Source organism: Caretta caretta, chromosome 5, assembly GCF_965140235.1.
Source record: "Caretta caretta isolate rCarCar2 chromosome 5, rCarCar1.hap1, whole genome shotgun sequence".
NCBI lineage: Eukaryota > Metazoa > Chordata > Testudines > Cheloniidae > Caretta > Caretta caretta.
In genome coordinates this window covers 97,782,333-97,797,620 of record NC_134210.1, presented here as the reverse complement: position 1 = coordinate 97,797,620, position 15,288 = coordinate 97,782,333, and the positions used below count along the sequence as shown (strand labels likewise).

General features: G+C 40.3%; 1 protein-coding gene across 1 annotated transcript in view; it reads right to left on the bottom strand.

The window, feature by feature from the left end:
* The window catches only part of TRPM6 (transient receptor potential cation channel subfamily M member 6), a 108,483-nt gene that overhangs the window by 49,950 nt on the left and 43,245 nt on the right, over nucleotides 1–15,288 (bottom strand). Inside the window, exons 16-21 of the mRNA XM_048851799.2 lie at nucleotides 12,879–13,019; nucleotides 10,019–10,147; nucleotides 7,019–7,270; nucleotides 3,955–4,129; nucleotides 1,917–2,031; nucleotides 250–449 (exon numbers count right to left, since the gene is read on the bottom strand). Of these exons, the coding sequence (XP_048707756.2) occupies nucleotides 250–449; nucleotides 1,917–2,031; nucleotides 3,955–4,129; nucleotides 7,019–7,270; nucleotides 10,019–10,147; nucleotides 12,879–13,019 (1,012 nt within the window). The remainder of the gene's footprint in view (nucleotides 1–249; nucleotides 450–1,916; nucleotides 2,032–3,954; nucleotides 4,130–7,018; nucleotides 7,271–10,018; nucleotides 10,148–12,878; nucleotides 13,020–15,288) is intronic.

Sequence of the window (15,288 nt, the reverse complement as noted above, 5' to 3'; positions counted from 1 at the left end):
TTAGCATCAGGGCTGTGAGGCAGAGCAACATGGCATTTAAGCCACCCAGAATTGTAGGGTTGGTGGTGACACAACCCCTTACTGGTCTGGGCTGATAGCCAAATTAGGGCTTACAGTACAAACCTCAACAAGTATCCTTTTCACTATCAAGCCCACCAACAAGGTGATGGAAGGCTAGCAAAACATCCCTGATCACCTATTCCTGTAGGCTCCCCAGCAGAAGGCCTGGAAAACCTGCCCTCTGCTTACTTAGTCCAACATCGCCTTCCTCTTGATCCAGCTCATTTGAGGGACGATGGTGGTAGATGTGGCTTATGAGGTGGCCAATATGGCTCAGAATGATGAAAGGCGGTGGCAGCCATGGCTTCTTGTGATACGTCATGATGTAGCGGTAACGATGGTATTTCCAGAGATTGTTTGAGATGGATTTCATATCATAATAAACATTACTGTAAAACAGAGAGAGGGGAGAAAAAGAGAGAGGTTCATGTGAGGAACACATAATAACAAAAGATGCCTGTCTCCAGATACACTGCACTATTGAAACAAAGCACCCAATCCTAAAATGGGGTAAATCAGTTTAGCAACTTTAATTTAACAAAGCAGCAGCAGGTAGAGGCAGACAACGCACAGAGGCTGACATTTTCAAAGCTGCCTCACAGATCTAGATATCCAATTCCCATTAAAATTAAAGGGAATTGTGCATCAAACCCACTGAGGTGGCTTTGAAAATCTCAACCAGAGTGTTTCAAGTTCCCTCCTCCCCTGTCAAATAGTCTCAAGAATTCAACATTGCCTGAATATCTGAACTGGATTAAACGTAGGAATCAGGACTGGCAGCCAGGGAAATGGTTGTAACAAAACAATGCTGCAAAATGGAAATTGTTCTTCAGTACTAGTTCCTCCACTTCCCTCTCTCTGTCTCCTTCCACCAACACCCTACAGCAGAAGGCAGCCGTTCAAAAGGCTCTCCTGCAAAGGGTTCTTTGGGGGTCAGTGACACTGCTAAACTTGGCACCGAAAAAACATCCAACAGTGTATTGTAAAACAACAGCCAATGCTCTGGAAAGCGACCTTCAGTCTTGAGGCACAGCTTTCAATTCAATCTATTTATAATTTCCCGGTCACACCTGGCTCTCGAAGACCCAGAAGTGAATCATAACAACACCAGTTCTGTTTCTGAGAGAATAATTAGATGTACAGCTAAATCTGTACTGAGGATAACCAATATTTGTCTCCCATGAGAAAGAAACCAAACTGCAGAACTGTTGGGTTTAGCACATCGTTGCTATTGAAGATATAAATATAGAAATAATTCACACTGCAATTTCACAGCTATATATGAAAAAGAAATCCATGCCTTGCCACAATTTCCGCACAGGAATTTCTGTTTGGGAATGGAAACAAAGATGGATGTTGATCATTCAATTGCCTTGAAATCTAATCACTGCATTTCTTCAAGTTGATTTTTTTTAAAATCTATGGCTGGAAATAGATTTGAAAGAATTTCTCCACTGAAATATTGAAACTATAGAATAAAAAAAACTAACTGTGCAATGGAGGGGTCTCCAGGGAGCCTCTTATTAAAATTCCACCACCAAACTGGAAGAGAAATTGGTGTGATTGCTCTGTCTTTGATGGCACTCTCCATCTCTGGCTGCAAAGGTTGCCAGAGATAAATTCACCCCCTATGATTCATAAAAATAATGATTAAGATCAGGATTTTTTATTTAGGGTGGATTAGACTACACCAAATGACAGAAACCTCCACCTATCTACAAGCACAAATACACCCTGGAAGTTCGGGGTTTATCATAGGCTAATGGGGGGGCTTTTGTTGGAGCCTCCTGTAGAAATATTGGCAGCATAGCCACTGGTTTGGTTTGGTTTTGCAACAACGTATCATTGGTACCTACTTAAAGAAAGCAATCAGCAAGTTGACCATGATGATGTACTGTACAAAGAGGTATACAGCTTGGAGGAATGGTGTCAGGAAGGACCCAGGAGGGCAGTCTTCATTTAGTTCACAAGCTTCACAGGAAGGAAATGAAAACCACAGTTACCACATAAATCAGCATAGCCATGGTAGGTTAATATTTAATATGTGTTTCACTGTAGAAGGACAGATCTTATCTGGTGTAAAGCAGGGAAACCCTAGTGACTTTAGAGGAGCTGTGCCAATTTATACCAACTGAGGAGTTTTCCCTCTGTTTTAAAGAAAAATCTTAGACCTCTTCAAATCACAAATCAACAAACACTTGTTTCTTACTGATTTTTGTGGGGGGCTGTTTGGGTAGATGGGGGTTTCAATGTTATGAGTGTAATTCTTGCTGTGGTGAAAAGGCTCTGCAGTATTTATTCAAGGTGGTCAGATTTTGGATTGACTTAATCTCCTCCAGAAATTCATTCCAAAGCAGGATCCCCTGAATGAAAAATGCTTTGTCACTAGCTCCCATGTGCTCTGTCATGGGCTTTGTGACTTCATTTACAAGGTTAAATTTATAGGCTCTAAAGCTGATTTAACAAAGACCCTAAAGGGATTTGCAAAAAGAAAAGGAGGACTTGTGGCACCTTAGAGACTAACCAATTTATTTGAGCATGAGCTTTCGTGAGCTACAGCTCACTTCATCGGATGCATACCGTGGAAACTGCAGCAGACTTTATATACATGATCATCAAGTTGGGCCATTTCCAGCACAAATCCAGGTTTTCTCACCATCCACCCCCCCACACAAATTCACTCTCCTGCTGGTGATAGCCCATCCAAAGTGACAACTCAGTTTACAATACAATATAGAACTCAGTTGTCACTTTGGATGGGCTATCACCAGCAGAAGAGTGAATTTGTGTGGGGGGGTGGAGGGTGAGAAAACCTGGATTTGTGCTGGAAATGGCCCAACTTGATGATCACTTTAGATAAGCTATTACCAGCAGGACAGTGGGGTGGGAGGAGGTATTGTTTCATATTCTCTGTGTGTATATAAAGTCTGCTGCAGTTTCCACGGTATGCATCCGATGAAGTGAGCTGTAGCTCACGAAAGCTCATGCTCAAATAAATTGGTTAGTCTCTAAGGTGCCACAAGTACTCCTTTTCTTTTTGTGAATACAGACTAACACGGCTGTTACTCTGAAACCTAAAGGGATTATTCTCCTTTCTGATAATGCACGATATAGCCAGTTAACATTAGATGCACACTGAAACCAACATGCTTTGAGTTAGTATCATAGAATCATAGAATATCAGGGTTGGAAGGGACCTCAGGAGGTCATCTAGTCCAACCCCTGCTCAAAGCAGGACCCATCCCCAATTAAATCATCCCAGCCAGGGCTTTGTCAAGCCTGACCTTAAAAATCACAAAGGAAGGAGATTCCACCACCTCCCTAAGTAACGCATTTCAGTGTTTCACCACCCTCCTAGTGAAAAAGTTTTTCCTAATATCCAACCTAAACTTCCCCCACTGCAACTTGAGACCATTATTTCTTGTTCTGTCATCAGCTACCACTGAGAACAGTCTAGATCCATCCTCTTTGGAACCCCCTTTCAGGTAGTTGAAAGCAAATATCAAATCCCCCCTCATTCTTCTCTTCCACAGACTAAACAATCCCAGTTCCCTCAGCCTCTCCTCATAAGTCATGTGTTCCAGTCCCCTAATCATTTTTGTTGCCCTCCACTGGACTCTTTCCAATTTTTCCCACATCCTTCTTATAGTGTGGGGCCCAAAACTGGACACAGTACTCCAGATGAGGCCTCACTAATGTCTAATAGAGGGGAATGATCACATCCCTCGATCTACTGGCAATGCCCCTACATATACATCCCAAAATGCCATTGGCCTTCTTGGCAATAAAGTATGGACTTTATTGTTGGTCCAAACTGTATGGCCCAAATCCAGCAAAGCGCTTAAGCGCATACTTAACTTTAAGCACATTAGTAGTCCCATCAAGATCACTTACCATCGATTTCTGCAGCATAGACCTCACCAAACATCATCCAGTAGGGTTGGAACACAATATCTCGTGCAAGAGTCCAGCTGGGAGGCTCTTCTGGAGAAAGGATTGCCTTTCGTGATACCCCAAAACTCAGCAACACTATTGCCATCATAAATACAATATAGAACATGTTTGCTGTCTGCATGGAAAAATGAAATACAGATAGCTGTATTAAAATAGTGATATTCATTCTGAGTGGGAGTACAAATCAGAGCTTTCACATGTATGTATTTAAGTAATAATATATGAAAACTAAATGAATTATTTGCATCAGTCTTCATGGCTGAGGATGTGAGGGAGATTCCCAAACCTGAGCCATTCTTTTTAAGTGACAAATATGAGGAACTGTCCCAGATTGAGGTGTCATTAGAGGAGGTTTTGGAACAAAGTGATAAACTAAACAGTAATAAATCACCAGGACCAGATGGTATTCACCCAAGAGTTCTGAAGGAATTAAAATGTGAAATTGCAGAACTACTAACTGTGGTACATAACCTATCATTTAAATCAGCTTCTGTACCAGATGACTGGAGGATAGCTAATGTGACATCAATTTTTTAAAAAGGCTCCAGAGGTGATCCTGGTAATTACAGGCCAGTAAGCCTGACTTTGGTACCGGGCAAACTGGTTGAAACTTATAGTAAAGAACAGAATTGTTAGACACATAGATGTACATGATGTTAGACACATAGATGTTGGGGAAAAGTCAACATGGTTTTGTAAAGGGAAATCATGCCTCACTAATTTACTAGAATTTTTGAGGGGGGTCAATAAGCATGTTGACAAGTATGATCCTGTGGATATAGTGTACTTAGATTTTCAGAAAGCCTTTGACAAGGTCTCTCACCAAAGGCTCTTAAGCAAAATAAGCTGTCATGGGATAAGAGGAAAGATCCTCTCATGGACAGTGACTGGTTAAAAGATAGTAAACAAAGGATAGGAATAAATGGTCAGTTTTCAGAATGAAGAGAGGTAAACAGTGCTGTCCCCAGGAGTCTGTACTGGGACCAGTCCTATTCAACATATTCAGAAACGATCTGGAAAAAGGGGTAACCAGTGAGGTGGCAAAATTTTCAGATGATACAAAACTTCTCAAAATAGTTAAAGCAGACTGCGAAGAATTACAAAGGGATCACACAAAACAGAGTGAAGGGGCAACAAAATGGTAGATGAAATTTAATGTTGATAAATGCAAAGTAATGCACATTGGAAAACATAATCCCAACTACACATATAAAATGATGGGGTCTAAATGAGCTATTACCACTCAAGAAAGAGATCTTGGAGTCATTGTGGATAGTCCCCTGAAAACATCCACTCAATATGCAGCAGCCAACCAAAAAAGGTAACATAATGTTGGGAATCATTAAGAAAGGGATAGACAGTAAATAACACAGAAAATATCATATTGCCTCCATATAAATCTTGAATACTGCACGCAGATGTGATCGGACCATCTCAAAAAAGATATATTGAAATTGGAAAAGGTACAGAAAAGGACAAAAAAAATGATTAGGGGTCTGGAACTGCTTCCATATGAGGAAAGATTAATAAGACTGGACTTTTCAGTTTGGAAAAGAGATACCTAAAGCAGAATATGTTAGAGATCTATAAAATCATGACTGGTATGGAGAATACAGTTGCCAACCCTCCAGGATTGACCTGGAGTCTCCAGGAATTAAAAATTAATCTTTAATTATAGATTATGTCATGTGATGAAATCTTCAGGAATACAGCCAATCAAAATTGACAACCCTAGACTGGAGAAAGTAAATAAGGAAGTATTATTTACTCCTTCTCATAATTCAAGAATTAGAGGTCACCAAATGAAATTAATATGCAGCTGATTTAAAACAAACAAAAGGAAATATTTCTTCACACAGCACACAATCAACCTGTGGAACTCCTTGCCAGAAGATGTTGTGAAGGGGTTAAAAAAAGAACTAGATAAATTCATGGAGGGTAGGTCCATCAATGGCTATTAGCCAGGATGGAGTCCCTAGCCTCTGCTGCCAGAAGCTGGGAATGGGCAACAGGGGATGGATCACTTGATAATTACCTGTTCTGTTCATTCCCTCCAGAGCACCTGGCATTGGCCACAGTCAGAAGACAGGATACTGGGCTAGATGGACCTTTAGTCTGACCCAGTATGGGCGTTCTTATGTTCTTATGTAATATCATCATTTCTTGGGGAGAGGGAAGTCCAGGTTTTATTTCCATAAATTGGCTTGGCCGTATTATCCACTAGAGGTGAAATTCATGCCACCTCAGAGAGCCAGTATGAGGCCTACCCATCACTCAAGTCCTTCTTAGAGGGCGTAAGTGGGATTTGAATGGTTCACAGGCCTTCAGCTGGTCCTCTGACCAGGGTGAATTTCAGTCATGAGGTCTTCCTCAATGAATCTCAGAGAAAAGAATTTCACCTTCTAACACTGTGCTATAATTATTATGTGAGACAAAATGTAAAATATTAGTAAGACATTGCCCAATAACTGAGGGAAATTACAGCAGGAGTCCACAGATCTCTCTCAAGAGCATATAGTAGTTCAGTCTCAATTCTGATGCAAAAAATAACTTTGATCTCAGGGCAATTTTGCCTGCTAAACATGAGACAAAGAATTATTTGAATCTAAACATAAAATAATCATGTCAGTTTCCAAGAGCTAGGGGAATTACCTAAGGTACTAAGTCACTGTCTGTCACAGTTAGAGAGGATTTTTGTTTGTTTGTTTTTTCCTCACTGTTGATCAGAAAGCTCAGCTAAAATGCAGCCTTTTTCTGAGGAACCAAGAGAAAATGGCTTCTGTGGATAAATTAAAATAATGAACAAATTAGCAAAAACTGTGCTCCGATCATGGACAACTTATGATCAGAAAGAGAGGCACAACTTGTTGGTAAAATACTTTTGAATTATTAGCCCAGCACTAGTCTGGCCACCATTCCATTTTGTGTCCATTTCTGAACTTCACTCATCCATCATATTAGGTGTCATAAGTGCAAAAATACTACCCTGCAGTCAAATACTCACCATTTTCCCAATCATCATCAGATATGGGCCTGCATGTTGATTTACAGCAAAGAAGTCAAGGAGCCGTGCATACCAAAATATTATATCCAAGCAGTAAATTAGCCTCCCTGCTGTTTGAAGAGGAGGATCAGCCCAGCGTAAGCCAAAACCAGTCATAAACAGGATGATAGCTATGGAATCAGTGAAGTTCCAGTACTCGTAAATCCACACCTTCACCTTTTGGCTGAACTTTCCTGGCTCTGAAATAAATATCTAAAAAGAAAGTGAAAAAAAATAACGGAGGCCAGTAAAACCCTCACCCTTCAGCCCCTCACCCTGTCTGAACCATCAACTGGTACATGGAAATATTTGATTTATGGCAAGTTTTTACAATGAAAGTTCACAAGGTCAGTGCTCTGCAATTCCATGATTGCTGGAATTTGAAATGAAATAGTAATGGTCGTAGTGCTCAAGAACCCCCCTTGCCACACCAAATAGGTTAGTTCTCTCTATTGAGAAATGAATTCTGCTTCTTAATTCATTCACTGAGTAATATATTCCATAGCAGAAAAGAGCAAGTGGTATGCAGTTGCTAAGCATGTGTATTTTTTGTAAACAAATATGGGGTTTGTTTGGAGGAGAAATGATCATGACCTACAGAAACCCTTTCAAAAGCCCCACAGTCATGGAAAATACCAGCCCAACCCTGCTGACATTAAAGTAATTAATGTGTTTTAGTTTAGATCTGAAATACAAAGTAAGATCTCTGTATGCCAATCCTGAAAAGGGAATGTTGGAAACTGGGAAGGTAGAGATTGAAATGTTTGCTTCTTGAACTGTAAGGGTGCCCCAAAGGGATTTTCAGCTTCACTAAGCAAATGTGTGAAGTGGAATCCTTGGAAGGCCATAAATAAGACCTTTACACATTGCACGATTGAGGTCAGCTATGCACTGCTATGGACGATCAAACTGATAAGGAGCAAATAAAAGAGATTTTGAAACGTTAGGCCCTGATCCTGCAAAAATTTACTCATATGAGTAACTTCATGTAATTGAGAAACCCCACTGAACTCAGTGGGACTACTCACATGAGTAGTTACTTACATGAATATTTTTAAAGATCAGCCCCTAAGGCTGTAACAGTTCCTTGATACAATCTAGAGGAAACACTTCTGCACAGTCAAACATAACAAGGCCCTGAGGAATCAATCAGTTGCATGTGTAAGACACAGTGTTAATTTTCCAGTAGACCAGAACTGGAACATGGACTAAGAAATTCTCCTGTATATCCTGTTTAATAGTCTTGATTGACATGTTCCTGAACCCACAAACAAGATGTGCCATAGCACAACTGTGACCTCTGAGATGCTTGGTGTTTCATACTGTGATTTTTTTTTAAATCAGATAAAACTTTTGTGTCCTTTTGTCATTTTTAACCTCATATCCAGTCATATAGCTTCCACATCTGTTCCAGACTCCATTTTCTACCCTAGATTTGGGCTTCCCTTTGAAAGCCTTAATGTCCTCTTCCTCTTTTTGCAGGGGGTCACAATTCAAAAGTTTCTTCTGTTCTGAGAGATAAAGGTGTTCTAGCAGAATTCCCTACTTTCACTACAAGGAATTGTCTCAAATTGGTAAAAAAAATTAAAGGTATCCATTACGCTTTTAACAGTAAGTAAAGCATTCCAACATCATATTAAAAATATTTATGGTACTTATTTTTATTTTATTTATGTTTGTTTGTGTGTTTGTTTAGGTATTATAATAATTGGATGAAGAGAATTTTGGATTATTTGTCTCATCCCATAAAGTAATGTGGACAATACGCCACTGTTTCTGTCACTAACATCATCTATAGCTTTGGAATGTGGATTGTACTTAGCTTAGAGGATCCAATTTCAGTAAGGTTGTTTTTTCACCTAACAGTACGTTTGTAGATGTGTCAGTGTTTCCACAGAACATAATGCCGCACAGCTAGCTGCAGTGCAAGCTTCCTCATCTACCTCCTTAGCAGAAAAAGTACTACATGCTCATTCAAAACTTGGCTTCTAAGCTGAGACATCCACCAGAGGGGCCAGTTGGTTTAATCAGTCAATTGCAATTAATTTTGAATGCTTTCCTAGCTTTTTCAAAAATCAAAATCTGTAAAAAAAAAAAAATCTTCGTTTCAAATTTTGAAAATTTTCAACCAACTTTCATTTTTATTACGTGGACTCTTCCCCACAGAGACTGGAAGGAGACCTCCAAAGTATTCTACGTACAATAGATCACCAAACAGCTATTAATTGGTAATAACTTCCCGTCAATGACACAATCAAAGCAGTGACCTAGAGGTATAATCCATATTCCATTATCAATGAACCAGTGGCCTAAGCCAAGATTTTCAAAAATGGGTGCCTTGATTTAGGCTCTTACCTCCATATTTAGTCATCTAAATAGGTGGATTAATTTTCAAACATGCTGGGCACCTACCAGTTCCCATTAGAGCTGGTCAGGAATTTTTTGACCACTGTTTTCATCGAAAAATGTCAATTTGTCAAAACAAAAACTGTTGACATAACAATGTTGGTTTCGATAAATCTCATGACTGGACAGGTGTTTGGTTTTTTTCTTAAGTTTCAGAATAATTAAAATGTTTCATTGCAACATTTTTAAACAAAAAAATCAAATTTTCCAGTTTGAAATGACCTTTTGTATTGAAATTTAAGCTAAGTATACTAAAGGTGATGTTTTTTTAAAAAAGGTCAAAATTGAAATGAAACATTTCAAAACTGTTTCCTGCCAAACTATTGTTCCCACTGGCTTAGGTACCTAAATAGGGATTTAGGAGGCAAAGTTTAGGCACCTATTCTTGGAAAAACAGTCCCTAGTTTTTAATTAACTAGGACAGCTGAAAAGTAAAGGACAGGCATATTTCTTCTGGTAAACCTTTGGAAAGGAATTTAAGAATCTACAGTCATTATTTATCATTTGTCCTCTAGAGATTTGTAGAGTAGAGAGAGTGGAAAAGGAAGAGCTCACCTCCCTGACTTTCTCAATGGCAGTAGTGAAAATGTAGATAATCACAAGCCACTCTTGCACACTAGGCCTGGGTTCCATCTTCACCAACACAGTGTAAGTGAACAGCATGAGAAATGCCAAGTACGCCATCTGCAGAACACATAATACACATTTCATATGCATAGGTAGCTGTGACAAAGAAATTAGAAACTCACCAGAAACACAGCCAGGAGGAAAACCAAGTGTGCTATATAATTAAACAAAATTTTGTCAAAGTAATGGGACACTACCAAGCGCTTGATTCCAAAAATTTCCTGTCAGCCCTTCAGATTGCTATGCCCTTCTGGGGAATGTCCTCCAGAGCTTTATTATCATTATTTTTCATTATCTGTATTACCGTCCCCGCTAGGAATTCCACTCATGAACTAGGACCCCATTACTTTAGGTGTTGTACAAACAGAACAAAAAGATAGTCCCTACTCCAAAAAGCTTAGAATCCTAGTATAAGACAAGAGACAACAGATGGATACAGACAGAATGATGGGGGAGAACAAGGAAATAATGAGCTGATATTGTCTAAATAGACCAGACAGGCACAGTGAGGGAAAGGGTGTAACACAAAAGCAGAGTGAACAATGTGATGGCAGCAAATGTCATGTTAGTTCTGTGAGATCGTTTCTTTTTTATTTTTGGGTGTGGGGAGGGTTGTTAGTTATGAAGGGATCAGCTAAACTGAAAGAAAAGTAAAGGGAAAAACATGAGGGGGACAGGGCAGGGGAGATGGGGCAGTTGTGGAGTGAAGCTGAGGTGAGGAGACTGTGGCTACGTCTATTCTTGGAGCTGGGAGTGCGATTCCCAGCTCGAGAACGAGAAGGCATATGCACACAAGGTCTCATTGGAGCTAGCACAGTAAAGAGAATAGAGTAGCTGCCATACAAATGCATGGGTTTTTACTCAGGGTGGCTAGCCCACTGCCTGTGCTACCATGGCTACCACAAATATTTTTAGCACACTAACTTGTGTCTACATGGGCTGGGAATCACGCCACTAGCCCCAAGTGCAGACATAACCTGTGAAGGAGGAGAAGGGTTGGTGCAAACTGTTGGATCATATTAAAGAAGTTCTGTATTAAAATCACAAATGAGTTTGATTCCCCATAGTTTAAATTCCAGGGTATTACTAATTAAGAGGTCTCTTGGTTTTTGGCACTGTTTCTCTCCCTCTATGTATAAAACTTGCAAGCTGCTAATTGCGTTAGTACATTCTAAGACAGAATCTGTTCTTCAACACAATACTCTGTAACAACAGAAACAGCACCCAGAGACTCCCCGCCCTTTTGTTGTATTAACAATTGTAATTAAAATAGAGATAGAGGATGTATGTGGATGGATGCTTGGTGTGGATAATAACTGAATGATCAGGGAGGTACCAGCCTAAGAATCCAGTGTCCACCAGCTGAAGAAGGCGTCAAGTGGAAATAACCAGAGGACCCCCGGAGGGCAGACTGGAATCCACCCAACAGCCTCAAGAATGGGAGAACCAAAGAACAAGATAACATCTAGCAGCACGGAGCCATCAGGAATGTGCCATCTGCTGATTGATTCAGCAACAGCATGATGAAGCAATTCCCATAGACTGGCATAGGAAGAAAACGGACTCTAGAAAGTGAGAACTTTGGGGTCTGATTCTGCAAACCAACTTCCAGGAGCATCAGATGAGCGTCTGACAAGGCCCTGCTCCCTCCTCATGTCCAGGCCACCTGGCCAGTGGCTTGGCATGAGCAACTCTAAGGCTGGTAACTATGATAACAACCTTGCAGAACCTGTGTGTGTGTGTGTATGACTGAACGTGTGAATAAATATGAGATTGAATGGAATGTTCTAGCTATAACTAACTGCTTACTATGATTCTTTCTGTATTCACAATAAATGTGGTATTTTGCCTTTTCCCCTTTAATAAGATCCTGCTGGTTTTTATTTTATTGGTATAATATTACAGCTAATCATAGGGTGACCAGAACTGTGAAAAAACAGGACAGGGAGTGGGGGGTAATAGGTGCCTATATAAGAAAAAGTCCCCAAAAACAGGACTGTCCCTTTAAAAATGGGACATCTGGTCACCCTAGCTAATCGGCACAGAGCAAAGAAAGTCAGGAAACATGCTACAGTTTTTACTGGAATGTCCAGAGGTTTTGGCTTTGGCTGCTTCTGTTCCTACAGGCTGGTATTTCTGGATGGCTGCTCTCTGCAGTTGTCCCCCAAGGCCACATGGTCAGGGGAAGGGTCCCCCAAGGTGTGTGGATGGTTTGTCTCCCCTGCACAGATCTATGTCCAGGAGGGAGTTGGGGAGGGGTGGCTCCCCACTGGGCTTCATTTTACTCTTTCCCCTCCCTTAGTGCAAGAGTCCCGGCTTTGGCTGCAGCTTTTTAAAAATAAAAAAAAAAGTCTCTCTGCTTTATTGCCAAAATATTCAAGAGAAGACAGGGTAAAAACTATTTTTCCACGTTATATGCAGCACACATTCAAAACCCACAAAGGCTCCAATCCTGAAATTTACAATGTGCAGGCAAAATGCTGCAGCTGCACAGAACCCCACTAAAGTCAAACGAATGTTATGAGCTCATCCTGCTGGTTCTCCCAACCCAGAGCTAAGATTTGCACGTACAATTAACTGTGAGGATGAAAAATACAGGCAGGAGCCACCTTCCACCCAAAGAGCGGCTGCATTTCAGTGGTAGGTGAAGTGATTCTTTTATTTTTATATATATATATATATATATATATATATATATATATATATATATATATATATATTCCGTTAAAGGTTTAACAGATGCTTTAGGCAATATTAATATCTAGTTATGCTTATTGCAATGACCAACCGTATGAAACCAGAACTTGACAATTGGGGCACTGTAGAATTCATAGACTTTTCTAGTCCTCGGAAGGCTTCCGTGAGCACTGTCAGTGGAAAAGGTTTGGCTTTTGTCTGGCTTCTCAGGTCCCTTTTCTGCATCATAATCCTTTTTCAAAAGGAAACAGAGTTTTAAAATCAGACAGCATGCTGTATGAGTACAAGAATTCAGCCACATTAACAGAAACACAGGGAAACTTGGAAAGGCAACTCTACAGTAAATGCTGTGTGGTATATGCAGTCACATGCAGTTGCAACTGTCTTTTGCAAGAAGCAATACCAGATAATATTCTTAGCATTACACTTAACTGTAAATACACAAGGTTCTTTTGAGTTTCAAAAAGGTGGTCTTATGGTTATGGCACTGGACTGGGAAGCAGGAGATCTGGATCTATTCCCAGCTTTGACACAGACTTCATGTGTGACCTTGGGCAAGTCCCTAAATCGCTTTGTACCTCACTTACCCAATGTGTGAAATAGGGATAGTAATAACTCCCAACTTGATAAAGATGTGGTGACTATAAACCCATTGATGTTCACAAGGCATTCAGATATTACAGTGATGAGCACCACAGAACAGTTCTAAGAAAATTTGGAATATATACATAGAGAGAGAAGAACTAAAGGATTGCAAAATTATTAACCTGGGGAATTTGTTGTGATTTGGACAATGTGCCTGATTCAGGGAGCGTGAGTGAGTCAGCACCATTCTTACACAGGTCTGGGCACATAGGCATGTTGGTGTCCACTTTATTACCTCCAAGGAACAGATGTGCAGAGCCCTCCACCCACTGACCAGTGCAGATGAGCTGGCACAGGAGGGAAGTCATAATTTGCTCTTGGTATTGGCCCTCGATATATTACTACCCACCACCAGCCCACACAATTTTCTTTTAAGTCTTAATAATGGCTTCTGCCAACTGAAGAATAGAAAATTGTCCCATGAGCTAATACAACTTCTAGTTTCAGCAGATTAAAGTATAATTTACAACCACGTGTGAAAAATGCACTTGTACTGAATCTGTATATCCTGGAACTCTCCTGTGGTTTTTTTAAATTTGTTCATATCAACTCACTGCCAGAAAATTCACAGCTAATCTTTACAGTTTATGGAAAAAGAATGAACACTCAACACTTGATAAATTATGAAGCTAACAACAGTGCTTCTCTAGAAAGGAAACCTTCCTGTCTCATTCAAGTCAGATAACATTCATTCTACTTTGTTCCCTTTACATACCTGCAAGGGGTCCCAGCTGGCCATAATTATAATTGGCCTTACCACTGAATCGTAGCTGTTATCTAACCAGTAAAAGACCTTTTTGAATTGCCTTTATTAGTCAGACGCTGCAGGGCACAAGTGCATCCACATTCTTCTGCCTCGTAGAGAGAAACACTTCAGAATTGGCACTGCCAACTTCTGAGGAAGTTCTGGAAAAAATTCTTTTATTTTAGGCAAATTGAAAGTTAATTGTGAAAGAAATGTCCCAAACATTTGTCTAATTTTATTTATCATCGGTGAGGCTAGTAGCATGGTTGCCTTAATAATTTCCTATTATAAAATCCTCTTTTCAGATGCTTTTAACTTTGCCTAACTTAATCAGTTTGGGCTGAAATTTTCCATGTGAGGTATCTGCTTCAGGTTGGAATATGTGGAAAATTTCAGCCAAAATGGTTCAGCCATTTCCAAAAATGAGGCTATGGGAAAAAATTGCCAATGATGAAAAATTCTGGTAATCTTTTCTTTCAAGAGCTCTTGTACTCCCTTGCATTGGAGTAGGAATTTGAGATTTGACTGGGGGTAGTCTTTGTGTCAGGGATGTGCCTTTTACTATCCCTGTGAAAAGCTGCCTAAATTTGGCCAAATTATAAGCACATGCTCAGGAGAAACTTCCTAGATTTCAGCAGCAAAACTCCCAGAAGATTCTGTTCACACTAGGCATGCAACAGCGAGGGGATTTCCTTGCAATTGCAGCTTTGGGCTGCTGTGAAATGTGCTGGGTCAGGGCACCTAAACTGACAACAAAGAAATTGTCTCTGCTGTGCTGTCAGTCATTCAGGCTGAGGCAGTGTGGAGATAGATGTTCCCTGATTCAACCAGGCCTGTGGACAGAGACATGGGGAGTAGATTGGTACAAGGTGGTTGGGACTGACTGGGCAAAGATATTTCGACTGTGAGTCAGAGAAGGAAATGGGGGACTGGGAGCCAGTAGGTAGGTGGGAGGAGACTGATCATGTAATTACTGCCTGTATCATAATGCATAGGCACAAGAGGACCAAATGAAGGTTGCACAGGCAACCTTAACACTGGCATTTCCTAACTTTTGAGCACTTGACTTTAATAATGTTCTTCTAACATTTTTGGCTGTGTGAAATATATA